The following is a 15977-nucleotide window of genomic DNA, read 5'->3' as shown; positions in this document are numbered from 1 at the left end:
TTTTGTTGCAAATGGATCCTTAAAGAATGTAACTCTGTTCCAAGGCAACAAACTAAATTAGGGGTTTTGGGCATTGATAAGGCTTGAAAGGATAAACCTTCATACTGGTTTCCTTTATGAAATAAGATTTGAAATGTAATTATAATATGCAATTTGTAATGTTGTTGGAAGCAGCCTAAACCTAACTTGTCAATCCAAAAAAAAAGTTTGAATGAGAACAAAAAAAAGTGGCTAATAAAATCTTTGCAATCATATTGTCATATTTGAGAGTTTGTAATAACACCCACTTGGGTCGCTCGTGCGACACCGGGCTTAGGGTGAAGGTGATGACCCCATCATCCTTGGTTCGACTCCCACCGGGCATGCAGGTGCCTTTAACTGGTGGGCTCCATAAGAGCTTGGGTGTTGCCCAGGGTTTACCACAACAGCGGGCAGACCCATTAAACGATGTTGTTCTCCACGAGAGTTCCATGTCAAAAGAATATAATGTAAAAGATTTCGTTATAAATTTAATGCCAAAACTGTACTTGATGCTTTTTTGGGAGAGGGTGTTGCGTGTGCACCCCCGAAACACGCACTGTAGCTACGGTGCGTGTTCCGGGGTTCCCACACTGAGCGTCGCGTGGCGCTTAGTGGGCTGTACGGGGGGCATTGTACACCACCGTACATCAGCCTGCAGGATGTACGGTGGTGTACAGCTCTGCTGTACACCCCACTGAGCGCCACACAATGCTCAGTGGGGACTCTAAAACACGCACTGTACGCGTGTTTTTGGGGGGAACATATAACCTGCCCGCGTTAATTATAATAAAGCTTTAATGCATTTAGTAGCAATTCAAAACATAGGCGTATTAAAAAAACAATTCAAAATGTAGGACATTTTAAATGGTGTAGAAAACTTAGGTGTCAAGTTGTAAATCGCCCATCCTTTTATCATCATCATATACATTACAATTACATCATCATCTTGTATCATCAACAATTGTCACTCCCATAGTCTCCTCCCAACACCACCGTTCTTGCTCTTGATCAACATCACCCCCCGCCCCCCTCCACCACCCACCACTGTTAAACTATCATCGTGTTGATCAGCTTTATCTTTCTGTTTTGTTACAGCAACGGTATCTCTGGTGAGTAGAGACGCAACAGAAAAGCTTGTTCGCGTTGCCTTCCATGCAAGTATTTTTTTATGTATTCCTCTCATCAAAGGTGAGTAGCTTTTACGTGCGCTTTAGAGTTGGCATCCTCATCATCCATGTATCTCTTCCAATACCAATGTTGTTTCCATACCTTTTCAGTCATCTCATCGATAGGGATGCCTTTAGTCTCCGGCAAAAAGAACAACACAAAGAGGCCCATGACGATGATCCAAGCAGCGAAGAAGAAGAATATCCCAGCACGCATGTGGCACATCATGGAAAGGAAGGCCTGAGCTATAATGAATGTGAAGAGCATGTTGGAGCTCACTGCAAAGGAGTAACCTGCTGCTCTTGTTTCCAGTGGGAAGGTCTCGCTGGGTATGAGCCAACCTAGTGGGCCCCATGACCAAGCAAAGCAGGACACAAAGAGGCATACTAGAAAGACCACAGCAATTGCTACATTGTGGTCTAGGGAGTTTGTAGACTTGAGATTGATCCAAAGGATGGTCCCTATTGCACCCTGCAAGGCAGAAACATGTATGGTTCAAGAACAAAAATTGAGAGTCTTTGGCATGAGAAAATTGGCATAGAGAGTTTTTTTTTTATTCTTTCCAAGGACATACACAATTTTGATCGATGGTAGATCTTCATTTATTGGATTGGTTGTGTGAGAACTCTTTTATCTAGAAAATCTTTAAAAAAAAAGAAAAGCAAAACATGACATCATCCTATGTAGCTCCAAGGTCATGAATTGAGATCAGGTGCAATGTCACATTGCACACTTTAAGTGTGCGGCTGCACCTGATGAACCACCATTTGTTGTTGGGCCCCACAGCTGACATGCTGTATCCCAAAGATGGTGGGTGATTAGGTGCGGCTGCAAACGCATTTCACCTGGTCCTCCCTCCTCCATTATAGAACAAGCAAACCCACAGGTATTTAATAATGAAGTGCATCTAAAGGGGCTTTAGAAAAAAAATTAGTATGAAACAAGAAAAAAGAAGTCTGTGAAGGGTAAGTATTTGGCACTAATGAAGGTAATGAGCTGAAAATTACAGGTACAAACTATATGTGGGCTCAATCTGACCGTGTAGATGTGTTTGAAAAAGGTTTATTTGATATCATGTTTCTCCAACATAAGAACGTTACTTTTTTAGCTGTCAAGTTTTTTGTATATTGTCCAAAAATAGGCATTGTTCATGTGTACTTTAAAAGTTTTTTTTGTATGTTGTGCACATTTGTGAAGTTTTTAATTGTTATTATTGCAGCACATGTTTACATACCTGGGAGATTAGCATCTGAACAATGGATTCTAGGAGCAAACCCCTCCTGCCAACCTTGTCAACCGAGATAACTGAGACCATCGTGCAGAGAACGTTGATGGTTCCAATAATGACAGACGACAGCAAGGATGCATCATTCTTGAAGCCGATGGTCTGGAAGAGGACAGGCGCGTAGAACATGATGGCATTGATCCCGGTGAACTGTTGGAAGACCTGCAGCAGAATCGCTATCACGAGAGGAGGCCTGTTGTTTCTGTTGGCCAGCTTCCTGAAGGGATGCTTGACGAGGTTGGCGGCCTCGCAGGCGCGGCAGATCTCTGCGAACTCGGCGTCGACGTTGACGGTGCCCCTGATCTTGGCGAGAGTGGCTTTGCCCTCATCAAAGTGGCCCCTTTGGATGAGGCTGGTGGGGGTCTCGGCGATGAAGAGGGAGCCCAAACCGAGGAGGATGGCGGGGATGCCGGCGCCACCGAGAGAGAGGCGCCAGCCCCAAGGGTGGATGGTGGTGGTGCGGTAGTTGACAAGGTTGGCGATGAGGATACCGATGGTGATCATGAGCTGGAAGAGGATGTTGAGGGCCCCACGAATCCTGGTTGGCGCAATCTCTGATAGAAAGAGTGGCACGGCCTGTTTTTGTTTTTCCAAGGCAGACATGGTTTAAGTTTTTTTTTTTTTTCCAAGGTAAAGTAATATATATGTGTATATTCAGATCAACGGTAGAAAGAATTGTCTCAAATACAGAGACGGCAGAGTAATAAAAATTGACAGAGTCAACAAATTTTGTGGTGAAAATTTAGAAAAGGAAAAAGGTTAGAAAAATATAAACAACAAACGAACCGTATGAGAAGATGATCAACATAAGAAAACATAGAAGGAAACAGAAGGTTAAAAAGAAAACCTAAATGTTGGTATTCAATAGAGGATAGGAAAGACAATCTTATGTTGTCTTTTCCAGATTAGTAGGTGATGGAGCTAGAAAACAAGATTAGCAACTCACTTTTTAGGTCAGCTCAGCTCAGGAACTGGACTTGGGGAGCTGTGCTATAAGATAGCTTCTTTAGGTATCCAGGTATCCAACTCTACTATGTGCAGGCGAAGTTCGGCTCATCTCGTGTAGGCTCATTTTGTATATTATATAATTTATATATTATACACATACGTACATACATACATACACAACTTTTGTATGTTTTATACATGTATTATCAATTTTTAGAAAAGACTTGAGAAAACAAACTTTTTATTTATGAAACGAACCAACTCTTGATCAGCTCATAATGAGCTCAGGCTCAGGTCAACTCATGATGATCTCACTAGCTGAGCTTGATCAGGGGTTTATCCTTAATGAGTCAAACACAAACAGCCTAAGATTATGCTCGTTCAAGAAGAAACTAAATACGTGTGATTAAATCCTCTCTCTCTCTCTCTCTCTCTCTCTCTTAATGGACCAATCTAAAATTCAAGTGACAATGGTGACAACTAGTTGGCAACTTGCAGAAAACCATTATAACCAATAATAAGAAGAACAAACATGGGCACGAAGGAAAGTAATGGGGGCATGAACAACGTACATTGTTAGCAAAGCCAACTCCAATTCCAAGAAAAATCCTTCCAATGATGAGCACGGGGAGATTCATGGCAGCTGCATCGAGAACAACCCCAACCAAGAAGAAGAATGAAGCTGCTCTCATGGTGGGCCTCCTTCCATACTTCCTGCAGGTGTAGGAAGCAAAGAACGTAGAGACCAAGGCGGCCACGTACAGGGAGGACGTGAAGAGTTGAAGGTATTGATTATCATATTTGCAGTAGTTGTTCTCCTTTGCTTCATGCTTCCTGGTATAGACCTTTGGGAAAAAATTGATCAAGAAATCATCCATGGATGTCACCCCACCTACAAAACCAAGAAATGGAAGGATCTCAATCCTGTCTTTTCATGATTATCCAAGCCGTTGGCGATTGAAAAACAAGAACTTATGTCAAAAAAAAAAACTTGTTGGTACCTGAAATTCCGATATCATAACCAAACATGAGACCTCCAAAGGCTGACATGATTCCGCATATGAAGACATAGAAGGTAAACTTGGCCTCAAACTCAACTGACCCGCCAGATCCTGGCCCGTCTATTATTATTGCAGGCATTTCTTACTTTTACTTTTCTTGAGAGAGAGAGGTTGGAAAAAAGAAGAGAATGAGGAAGAAGACAAAGGCAGAAGTAAGAATGGCTCAATATTATATCATAATGGCGGTGGAGATTACTCTTATCATTATATAGATAATATAGGATTGGGATTACCAACTGGGACTCTATTAATAGTGTCAATGTGATGTTTTTTCTGGATGAATCTTGCCATTTGCTGTCACTTTGCCAATAATAGATTCATTAGTTTCATAAACAAGAGAGGTCAATGAAGATCCAACCCCAAGCATGAATAATTTATCCAGAACACCACCAATCTAAAAGTTTGATAGTACAGACTTTACAGTGTTTTCAATACCCACTTGTAACTATTGTTGGTTTGTCTTATCCTTTATCTGTGCTGCACTTTTTCAGTTTTTCGGTAATTTGATTTGAATGACAATGTCATTCCGTGTTAGGGACGTATATAGTTCAGACTTGGACTGGATATGGTGATTATGATATCCTACTAATTACCAAATATAGGCTAATCGGAGTCAAAGTCTGATTAATATTTGAAGGCTCATAATATATCCCAATGTTTACATGTAATAAGTGGATATGGATGTCCCTCAAAATCTAGATATCTGTCAGATTCGGTAGCAAAATTCGCACTACAAATCTAACTAAAGAGAGTAGTTCGGTTGGATATTGAATAAAATTTGATACATTGGTATCTTTAGTAAGTGATTTTGTCGACTGATAGGTAGCTTTCTGGTACCACCTGTAAAGATTGTCCAATCAACATGCGACCAGATGTGCTCTGTGTGCCTTCGGGAACCAAGGGAAATTCATATCCGATCATGTTAGTATGGGTATCGAATCTGAATAGCTTGGCCAACTATTCAGGTGAATCGGCCGATACGGATTCTTGAGTGAGTCATTCTGAATCAGTTAAAAAACAGAAAAAAAAAATTATTTTGTGTTAAAACCATTAAAATAGTATTACAATAATATTAAAAAATAAATTTATATATTTTCATTTATTCAAAAATAGCCGATTCAGGTCAGTACCCTATCGATTTTTTGCCAAAATGGTACGCATCGGCCGGTTCTGGTAAACATGTTGGATTAGTACCACTCAAGGATTTCTTTCGATGAAACATTCCACTCACGACCGACTGCCATCCTTGCGGTTTTGGATCAAATGATAGTGATTTTATCCTGGGATCGCCAAGTCTCCCAAAATTCTTTTGAAAGACAGGGTTTGACATCTGGCCCTTGAACCACCAGGAGGTGCTCCGTCCTCCTTAGATTAAGTGGCAAATTTGTTTACGCATAAAAAAGTATATAAAAAACATTGCACATTGCGGCGTCCCACAGTGCTTTCTATATTAAAGGCTGAAAAAAAGTCATTTATATATATATATATATATAGAGAGAGAGAGAGAGAGAGATGAGAGCAAAGTTGAATGCCTTGTCAGACGAATCCCCAGCCCATGAACACACACAGGATCAACCACGGAAAAAAAAACTCAAAAAATGTGATAGTTGCTCCTCATGGTATGATTCGAGTGACCACAAATTTGAACTTCAAATGGATCCCAATCTAAGGGATCTGATCTAGAAGTGTTGAATCTTGACCCGAAACATGCCATAAAATCGGATTTTCTAAATAAAATAGAAAGAATTTGATTTTTTAAGATATATGAGTTTCACTAAACCAAGTGCCATTGAATAAATCGTTGTAATGTTCGGCCTTCATAAATAAAAACTGAAGAAGTATTTAGCGTTGTGTACTTTGTAAATTATGATTTGCTTTCAAGAGCTTTGTCTTCCTATCGCGATTTGTACGTATGAAGGTCATGTCCTATTGCTATTTGCTTGATATCGATTGGCTTGCAATCAGTTATAATTCTTTGTTGTAACGTAACATTCTATAATTATATAATTCTTTCTATAACAAATCGCGATTTATTTTTTATAGAAGAAGTGTTCTATCATGATTTATACAGCCACAGACATAAAGCAAGAATGATTTGTCCTATCGCGATTTTCTTTTACGAGCTTTGTCTATATGAACGATAAGTTCTATCACGATTTACACAATAATTGATCCATAAAAGGCAGAAAAGAAAAACAATAAATAAATCGACATGATGTTTAGACTTAGTAAAGTACAAATCGAGGTAACTTCATAAATATAAATCCTTTTACAACTTAATACTGATTTAAGTTTTATACTAAAACAATATTTTAGTAACAGTTGCAAATCGATATAAGTAAATTGCGATATTACATATCGATATCGTTCACAAAGACAAATAAAGACATATCGTTATCGCGATAACTTTATAAATACAAATCGACGTGATTTACAACCATATTCATTTATAAAAAATATGAGTATTTAGTTACAATACATCCTGACAAATGGTTTGGCTTAGATACAATACATGGCGATCATCATCAAAAAAACAAACATCATCATCAACATCACCCCCACGTCCAAATAGTGATGTGCTTCGAATGCATTTCAGGTGCGCATGAAATCTAGCTTGCTAGTTCAGAAAGCTTCGAAGCAGAGCTGATGAAGCTGCAGAATGTATGGGATCTCATCATCATCGATATGTTTCTACAGGCAGAGTTGATGGACCCGCACGACTGTAACATATTTGTCATGAAGTATATCGAAGATTAGGGAGATATTTTTTCAACTGCGAAAGATGCTTTACAAACGATGGAGGGTCTCGCGGTAGGAATAGATCAAATAGATGGTCATCAGCATCACTCCTCGTCTATGATGCAAAATATATGTGCTTGCTTCGCTATGGTGCAAATGATTATAGATGATTATGGTTCACTTCTATAGGTGCATCATTAGTACAGATGTTGACTTCTCCATAACTTTCCAATGATTGAGATGCATCATCTTTACTACAACTAAACGAAAATCTCACCACTGTCTTAAACAAGACATCAATTGTTACTATCCTGCGCACGTGGTTACTATGATTTATTCAAAGTGCATATAACAACGAATATTGATTAGTTAAGCAAGTCAAAGAAACGATTAAATGAATCATAGTATAAAAGCAACAGCGATTTGTTATTTTTTTATACTATGCATAGAGTTATTTACCATGCCAATAAAAGAAACGATTTAGCGTATATGTGTATTGATGATAGTGATTCGCGTGATAGCAATTTAATTGTATCTACGACGTTGTAAAGTGATTTCAAAAGAAATCGCTAAATGAGCAGCGATTTGAATACACAAATCGCCACCGCAAGTGCGCAATAATGTGAATTCCACATGCAGACGTTTTAAAATCATGCTACAATTATCTTATAAATCAATACTAGAAAACACAAAATATCTTGCAAATCGATATACATATTGTATAATATATTACAAGTCAATATGACAATTCAGCATAATAGCTCACAAATCGATATTAAAAAACAAAACAATATCTCACAAATCGGTAACATGTTACTACAACCACGATTTATGTTATATTGCATATACTGAGTGAATGGACGATGCCGGATGGGATAGAGGCCCTCTCTTGCATCTGTAACCAAACATTCTTATCAACAGGTCCCAGCATCTTACAAATATCTTCAATTTTCCAACCGTCGAAAAGCCAACATCCACCTCCAATAACAATACAACGTCTTAATGGCACTCACGATGACATACGTTCTTCAATAACAGCATGATGACATGAAAATTTACTCACGATGCCTTAATGGCACTTGTTGGAATGTTTGTGCTTCATTGCTTTTTTTCATACTGCCAAACAAAAATGAAGAAGAGAAGACTGTAAAAAGAGATGGCCGACAAATCCCCCTATGATGCCCACCAATGATCGAACCAGTCGATCAAGTTATAATTATCTTCATGAGGTAGGAATGAAACCAGGAATGTTTTGTAACACAAGGCAGGAACGAGAAGGCGGCAATGTGTTGTAACACAAGCTAAAAACCAAGGCGAGAACCTGGACTCGCGGGAATGTGCAAAGCTATTTATGGGAGGACATTTCCATCAAATGCATATCTATATTACGAGAAGACATTTTTGTCAAACGCATATCTATCTTTTTTATATGTAATTTATCTTTTTTATATGTTATTTTATTATAAAATCATCATGGGTAACATTGGCATATGAATTATCGTGGGTCCCAATATATTCCCCCATACACACCCGAACACACGAATTTGTGTTCGGGGGTGAAGACACAACACTCTCTCCTCACCACCAAAATCACCACCATTGTGGCACTATCATATCTTTCTTTTTAATTCCACCAACAATATCTCAAGTACTAAAATACTAATAGTAGAGATGCAACCAAAAAACTTGTTCACGGTGCCTTTGAAGTATCTTGTTATGTGTTCCGCTCATCATAGGTGAGTAGCTTTTATGTGCACTTTAGAGTTGACATCCGCATCAACCATGTATCTCTTCCAATACCACTGTTGTTTCCATACCTTTTCAGTCATCTCATCGATAGGAAACCTTTTAGTCTCTGGCTAAAACAATAGCACAAAGAGGCCCACGACGATGATCCAAGCAGCAAAGAAGTAGAATATCCCAGCACGCATCTGTCATATCATGGAAAGGAAGGCCAGGGCTATAATGAATGTGAAGAGCATGTTGGAGCTCACTGCAAAGGTGTCACCTGTTGCTCTTGTTTTCGGGGGAAAGGGCTCATTGGGTACGAGCCAACCTAGTGGGCCTCAAGACCAAGCAAAGCAGGACACAAAGAGGCATACTAGAAAGACCGCAACAATTGCTACATTGTGGTCTAGGGAGTTTGTGGACTTGATATTGATCCAAAGGATGGTCCCTATTGCACCCTGAAACGTAGAAACATGTATGGTTCAAAGCCAAAAATTGTTTTTGGCATGTGAAATTTGGCATAGAGAGTTTTTTTTTGTTCTTTCCAAGGACATACACAATTTTGATCAATGGTAGATCTTCATTTATTGGATTGATAAAGAGAGAGATGACAGTAATGTTGAATGCCTTGTGAGACGAATCCCCGGCAATGAATTGCACACATGATCAGCCACTAAAAAAAATTCTCAAAAAATGTGATAGTTCCTCCTAATGGTAGAAAGGTGTGGACAACATTAATTTTCAACCTTTTGGTACTTTTTTTTTTAATTCATCTTATAAAGGTGACCTTGTTGGTCTGTTTAGTAGAAATAGGGTTTTGAATTATCTGATTGTGACATGTGAACAGGTTTTTTATAAGGCCTAAAAAATCAATGGTTTAAAAGTTTAATAACGTTAAAACTCATAAAATCATAATTTTCATTAAAAAAATGGGAAATGATGTTGATGACCTTCATTTTTATTTGAAATACCATTGCTAACAAAAAGTTAAAAAATATAATGAACATAACCAATTTACTGTTTACTTGATATTTTTTTCCTTTGTCACTCAAAAATTTTAGGCATTTGATTTTTTAGACAACTTGGTTCCTGATTTCTCCTGGTGACAACTGACATGGTGCCTTATTTTTTGGGGCAAAAATTACCTTGTGCTTGATTTTTTCAGGCAATAATTACATAACCAAGGCATCTAATTTGTTTGGCGATAAGATGGTAACTGTTAGAAAAAAATTAAGCAGTCATGTTTGGCATATTTTGATTAAAGAATTGGCCATGTTGGACGTATTTTTGTAGTTTCGGACAAAATAAGGAATGGTGCCAAAAGTAATTACCATCAAGGTTATTCAAAAAAAAAAATTCTAAAAGTCAATTCCTAGCAAATAGATTGCATTGAACACATTTTTTGGTTAGATTACGCATATTTAAATAAATATATAGGCAAAAAAGTTGCGAGACCAGGAATTTCTTGAATTAGGATTACCACCACGCACAATCTTTCTTTAACTAAAAACTTATAAAGTTAGTATGTATGTCCGTAAATGTATGGCCGGCCTTCACAAATGTCTGATGTGAATGTCCTTACCTTCGCATTTTTTATTCTCATTTACAAATTTGCATTAAATGATCTTTATTAGGTCGAGGAAGAAGAAGAAAAAAAAAAAGCCACCCAATCAAAACATTTCTGAATTCTGAAACACGATGTTGAGGTGGTTGTGGTTTTGATTCCAGTATTTAGAGCCCAAGACCATGTGAATCCATCCTGAAACTATAGCAATTCTTTGAAGATCCCAAAACAAATGCAAGGGTGTTTTTGTAATGTCATAACTTCAGGCATTCCTGCATAGCCCTCTATCCAAATCATTGTTTTCTATACCACGATTGGCCTTGCATCGATTTTCAAAATGATTCATGGAATCAGCCAATTCCGATTTTGAATTGAATCCATTTGAATGAGCCAGTTTTCAACCAGGGGTTCAGTGGTGTCAATAGTTGATAGATTCCGTTTAGCAAAAGGTGGTTGTGGAGTCCATGAGACATGATGTTGTTCATATTGGTCGGATATGGTTAATTTTAATTCAGTGAAACTTTTCTTTAAGCTAGATAAATTTTGTTGCAAATGGATCCTTAAAGAATGTAACTGTGTTCCAAGGCAACAAACTAAATTAGGGGTTTTGGGCATTGATAAGGCTTGAAAGGATAAACCTTCATACTGGTTTCCTTTATGAAATAAGATTTGAAATGTAATTATAATATGCAATTTGTAATGTTGTTGGAAGCAGCCTAAACCTAACTTGTCAATCCAAAAAAAAAAGTTTGAATGAGAATAAAAAAAAGTGGCTAATAAAATCTTTGCAATCATATTGTCATATTTGAGAGTTTATAATAACACCCACTTGGGTCGCTCGTGCGACACCGGGCTTAGGGTGAAGGTGATGACCCCATCATCCTTGGTTCGACTCCCACCGGGCATGCAGGTGCCTTTAACTGGTGGGCTCCATAAGAGCTTGGGTGTTGCCCAGGGTTTACCACAACAGCGGGCAGACCCATTAAACGATGTTGTTCTCCACGAGGGTTCCATGTCAAAAGAATATAATGTAAATGATTTCGTTATAAATTTAATGCCAAAACTGTACTTGATGCTTTTTTGGGAGAGGATGTTGCGTGTGCACCCCCGAAACACGCATTGTAGCTACGGTGCGTGTTCCGGGGTTCCCACACTGAGCGTCGCGTGGCGCTTAGTGGGTTGTACGGGGGCATTGTACACCACCGTACATCAGCCTGCAGGATGTACGGTGGTGTACAGCTCTGCGGTACACCCCACTGAGCGCCACACAATGCTCAGTGGGGACTCTAAAGCACGCATTGTACGCGTGTTTTTGGGGGGAACATATAACCTGCCCGCGTTAATTATAATAAAGCTTTAATGCATTTAGTAGCAATTCAAAACATAGGCGTATTAAAAAAACAATTCAAAATGTAGGACATTTTAAATGGTGTAGAAAACTTAGGTGTCAAGTTGTAAATCGCCCATCCTTTTATCATCATCATATACATTACAATTACATCATCATCTTGTATCATCAACAATTGTCACTCCCATAGTCTCCTCCCAACACCACCGTTCTTGCTCTTGATCAACATCACCCCCCGCCCCCCTCCACCACCCACCACTGTTAAACTATCATCGTGTTGATCAGCTTTATCTTTCTGTTTTGTTACAGCAACGGTATCTCTGGTGAGTAGGGATGCAACAGAAAAGCTTGTTCGCGGTGCCTTCCATGCAAGTATCTTTTTATGTATTCCTCTCATCAAAGGTGAGTAGCTTTTACGTGCACTTTAGAGTTGGCATCCTCATCATCCATGTATCTCTTCCAATACCAATGTTGTTTCCATACCTTTTCAGTCATCTCATCGATAGGGATGCCTTTAGTCTCCGGCAAAAAGAACAACACAAAGAGGCCCATGACGATGATCCAAGCAGCGAAGAAGAAGAATATCCCAGCACGCATGTGGCACATCATGGAAAGGAAGGCCTGAGCTATAATGAATGTGAAGAGCATGTTGGAGCTCACTGCAAAGGAGTAACCTGCTGCTCTTGTTTCCAGTGGGAAGGTCTCGCTGGGTATGAGCCAACCTAGTGGGCCCCATGACCAAGCAAAGCAGGACACAAAGAGGCATACTAGAAAGACCACAGCAATTGCTACATTGTGGTCTAGGGAGTTTGTAGACTTGAGATTGATCCAAAGGATGGTCCCTATTGCACCCTGCAAGGCAGAAACATGTATGGTTCAAGAACAAAAATTGAGAGTCTTTGGCATGAGAAAATTGGCATAGAGAGTTTTTTTTTTATTCTTTCCAAGGACATACACAATTTTGATCGATGGTAGATCTTCATTTATTGGATTGGTTGTGTGAGAACTCTTTTATCTAGAAAATCTTTAAAAAAAAAGAAAAGCAAAACATGACATCATCCTATGTAGCTCCAAGGTCATGAATTGAGATCAGGTGCAATGTCACATTGCACACTTTAAGTGTGCGGCTGCACCTGATGAACCACCATTTGTTGTTGGGCCCCACAGCTGACATGCTGTATCCCAAAGATGGTGGGTGATTAGGTGCGGCTGCAAACGCATTTCACCTGGTCCTCCCTCCTCCATTATAGAACAAGCAAACCCACAGGTATTTAATAATGAAGTGCATCTAAAGGGGCTTTAGAAAAAAAATTAGTATGAAACAAGAAAAAAGAAGTCTGTGAAGGGTAAGTATTTGGCACTAATGAAGGTAATGAGCTGAAAATCACAGGTACAAACTATATGTGGGCTCAATCTGACCGTGTAGATGTGTTTGAAAAAGGTTTATTTGATATCATGTTTCTCCAACATAAGAACGTTACTTTTTTAGCTGTCAAGTTTTTTGTATATTGTCCAAAAATAGGCATTGTTCATGTGTACTTTAAAAGTTTTTTTTGTATGTTGTGCACATTTGTGAAGTTTTTAATTGTTATTATTGCAGCACATGTTTACATACCTGGGAGATTAGCATCTGAACAATGGATTCTAGGAGCAAACCCCTCCTGCCAACCTTGTCAACCGAGATAACTGAGACCATCGTGCAGAGAACGTTGATGGTTCCAATAATGACAGACGACAGCAAGGATGCATCATTCTTGAAGCCGATGGTCTGGAAGAGGACAGGCGCGTAGAACATGATGGCATTGATCCCGGTGAACTGTTGGAAGACCTGCAGCAGAATCGCTATCACGAGAGGAGGCCTGTTGTTTCTGTTGGCCAGCTTCCTGAAGGGATGCTTGACGAGGTTGGCGGCCTCGCAGGCGCGGCAGATCTCTGCGAACTCGGCGTCGACGTTGACGGTGCCCCTGATCTTGGCGAGAGTGGCTTTGCCCTCATCAAAGTGGCCCCTTTGGATGAGGCTGGTGGGGGTCTCGGCGATGAAGAGGGAGCCCAAACCGAGGAGGATGGCGGGGATGCCGGCGCCACCGAGAGAGAGGCGCCAGCCCCAAGGGTGGATGGTGGTGGTGCGGTAGTTGACAAGGTTGGCGATGAGGATACCGATGGTGATCATGAGCTGGAAGAGGATGTTGAGGGCCCCACGAATCCTGGTTGGCGCAATCTCTGATAGAAAGAGTGGCACGGCCTGTTTTTGTTTTTCCAAGGCAGACATGGTTTAAGTTTTTTTTTTTTTTTCAAGGTAAAGTAATATATATATATATATATATATATATATATATTCAGATCAACGGTAGAAAGAATTGTCTCAAATACAGAGACGGCAGAGTAATAAAAATTGACAGAGTCAACAAATTTTGTGGTGAAAATTTAGAAAAGGAAAAAGGTTAGAAAAATATAAACAACAAACGAACCGTATGAGAAGATGATCAACAGAAGAAAACATAGAAGGAAACAGAAGGTTAAAAAGAAAACCTAAATGTAGGTATTCCATAGTGGATAGGAAAGACAATCTTATGTTGTCTTTTCCAGATTAGTAGGTGATGGAGCTAGAAAACAAGATTAGCAACTCACTTTTTAGGTCAGCTCAGCTCAGGAACTGGACTCGGCGAGCTGTGCTATAAGATAGCTTCTTTAGGTATCCAGGTATCCAACTCTACTATGTGCAGGCGAAGTTCGGCTCATCTCGTGTAGGCTCATTTTGTATATTATATAATTTATATGTTATACACATACGTACATGTATACATACACAACTTTTGTATGTTTTATACATGTATTATCAATTTTTAGAAAAGACTTGAGAAAACAAACTTTTTATTTATGAAACGAACCAACTCTTGATCAGCTCATAATGAGCTCAGGCTCAGGTCAACTCATGATGATCTCACTAGCTGAGCTTGATCAGGGGTTTATCCTTAATGAGTCAAACACAAACAGCCTAAGATTATGCTCGTGCAAGAAGAAACTAAATACGTGTGATTAAATCCTCTCTCTCTCTCTCTCTCTCTCTCTCTCTCTCTCTCTCTCTCTCTTAATGGACCAATCTAAAATTCAAGTGACAATGGTGACAACTAGTTGGCAACTTGCAGAAAACCATTATAACCAATAATAAGAAGAACAAACATGGGCACGAAGGAAAGTAATGGGGGCATGAACAACGTACATTGTTAGCAAAGCCAACTCCAATTCCAAGAAAAATCCTTCCAATGATGAGCACGGGGAGATTCATGGCAGCTGCATCGAGAACAACCCCAACCAAGAAGAAGAATGAAGCTGCTCTCATGGTGGGCCTCCTTCCATACTTCCTGCAGATGTAGGAAGCAAAGAACGTAGAGACCAAGGCGGCCACGTACAGGGAGGACGTGAAGAGTTGAAGGTATTGATTATCATATTTGCAGTAGTTGTTCTCCTTTGCTTCATGCTTCCTGGTATAGACCTTTGGGAAAAAATTGATCAAGAAATCATCCATGGATGTCACCCCACCTACAAAACCAAGAAATGGAAGGATCTCAATCCTGTCTTTTCATGATTATCCAAGCCGTTGGCGATTGAAAAACAAGAACTTATGTCAAAAAAAAAAACTTGTTGGTACCTGAAATTCCGATATCATAACCAAACATGAGACCTCCAAAGGCTGACATGATTCCGCATATGAAGACATAGAAGGTAAACTTGGCCTCAAACTCAACTGACCCGCCAGATCCTGGCCCGTCTATTATTATTGCAGGCATTTCTTACTTTTACTTTTCTTGAGAGAGAGAGGTTGGAAAAAAGAAGAGAATGAGGAAGAAGACAAAGGCAGAAGTAAGAATGGCTCAATATTATATCATAATGGCGGTGGAGATTACTCTTATCATTATATAGATAATATAGGATTGGGATTACCAACTGGGACTCTATTAATAGTGTCAATGTGATGTTTTTTCTGGATGAATCTTGCCATTTGCTGTCACTTTGCCAATAATAGATTCATTAGTTTCATAAACAAGAGAGGTCAATGAAGATCCAACCCCAAGCATCAATAATTTATCCAGAACACCACCAATCTAAAGGTTTGAT

The 15977-nt window shown here is 39.3% G+C and overlaps 2 protein-coding genes across 2 annotated transcripts; both read right to left on the bottom strand.

Annotated features, from left to right (window-relative positions):
* Positions 1 to 1203: 1203 nt before the first annotated feature.
* Positions 1204 to 4561, bottom strand: LOC149823375 (sugar transport protein MST4-like). The gene is made up of 4 exons (XM_090019938.1): positions 4423 to 4561; positions 3994 to 4313; positions 2423 to 3049; positions 1204 to 1659 (listed from the first exon to the last, which is right to left on the bottom strand). Exons 1-4 carry the CDS (start codon positions 4559 to 4561, stop codon positions 1204 to 1206), a joined length of 1542 nt encoding a protein of 513 aa, XP_089876064.1.
* Positions 4562 to 12257: 7696 nt separating this feature from the next.
* LOC149823374 (sugar transport protein MST4-like) lies at positions 12258 to 15649 on the bottom strand. The gene is made up of 4 exons (XM_090019937.1): positions 15511 to 15649; positions 15082 to 15401; positions 13477 to 14103; positions 12258 to 12713 (listed from the first exon to the last, which is right to left on the bottom strand). Exons 1-4 carry the CDS (start codon positions 15647 to 15649, stop codon positions 12258 to 12260), a joined length of 1542 nt encoding a protein of 513 aa, XP_089876063.1.
* Positions 15650 to 15977: the final 328 nt, after the last annotated feature.

The sequence above is a fragment of the Nuphar pumila genome, chromosome 10 (assembly GCF_984573655.1).
Source record: "Nuphar pumila chromosome 10, dmNupPumi1.hap1.1, whole genome shotgun sequence".
NCBI classification, from domain to species: Eukaryota; Viridiplantae; Streptophyta; class Magnoliopsida; order Nymphaeales; family Nymphaeaceae; genus Nuphar; species Nuphar pumila.
This window is presented reverse-complemented; position numbering and strand designations above follow the sequence as displayed.

Coding starts and splice junctions, on each gene's coding strand:
- LOC149823374 (XM_090019937.1), bottom strand. CDS start 15,649: ATGCCTGCAATAATAATAGACGGGCCAGGATCTGGCGGGTCAGTTGAG. Junction 14,104..15,081: donor GAGTTGGCTTTGCTAACAAT/GTACGTTGTTCA, acceptor AAACAAAAACAG/GCCGTGCCACTCTTTCTATC. Junction 12,714..13,476: donor TTCAGATGCTAATCTCCCAG/GTATGTAAACAT, acceptor TCTGCCTTGCAG/GGTGCAATAGGGACCATCCT.
- LOC149823375 (XM_090019938.1), bottom strand. CDS start 4,561: ATGCCTGCAATAATAATAGACGGGCCAGGATCTGGCGGGTCAGTTGAG. Junction 3,050..3,993: donor GAGTTGGCTTTGCTAACAAT/GTACGTTGTTCA, acceptor AAACAAAAACAG/GCCGTGCCACTCTTTCTATC. Junction 1,660..2,422: donor TTCAGATGCTAATCTCCCAG/GTATGTAAACAT, acceptor TCTGCCTTGCAG/GGTGCAATAGGGACCATCCT.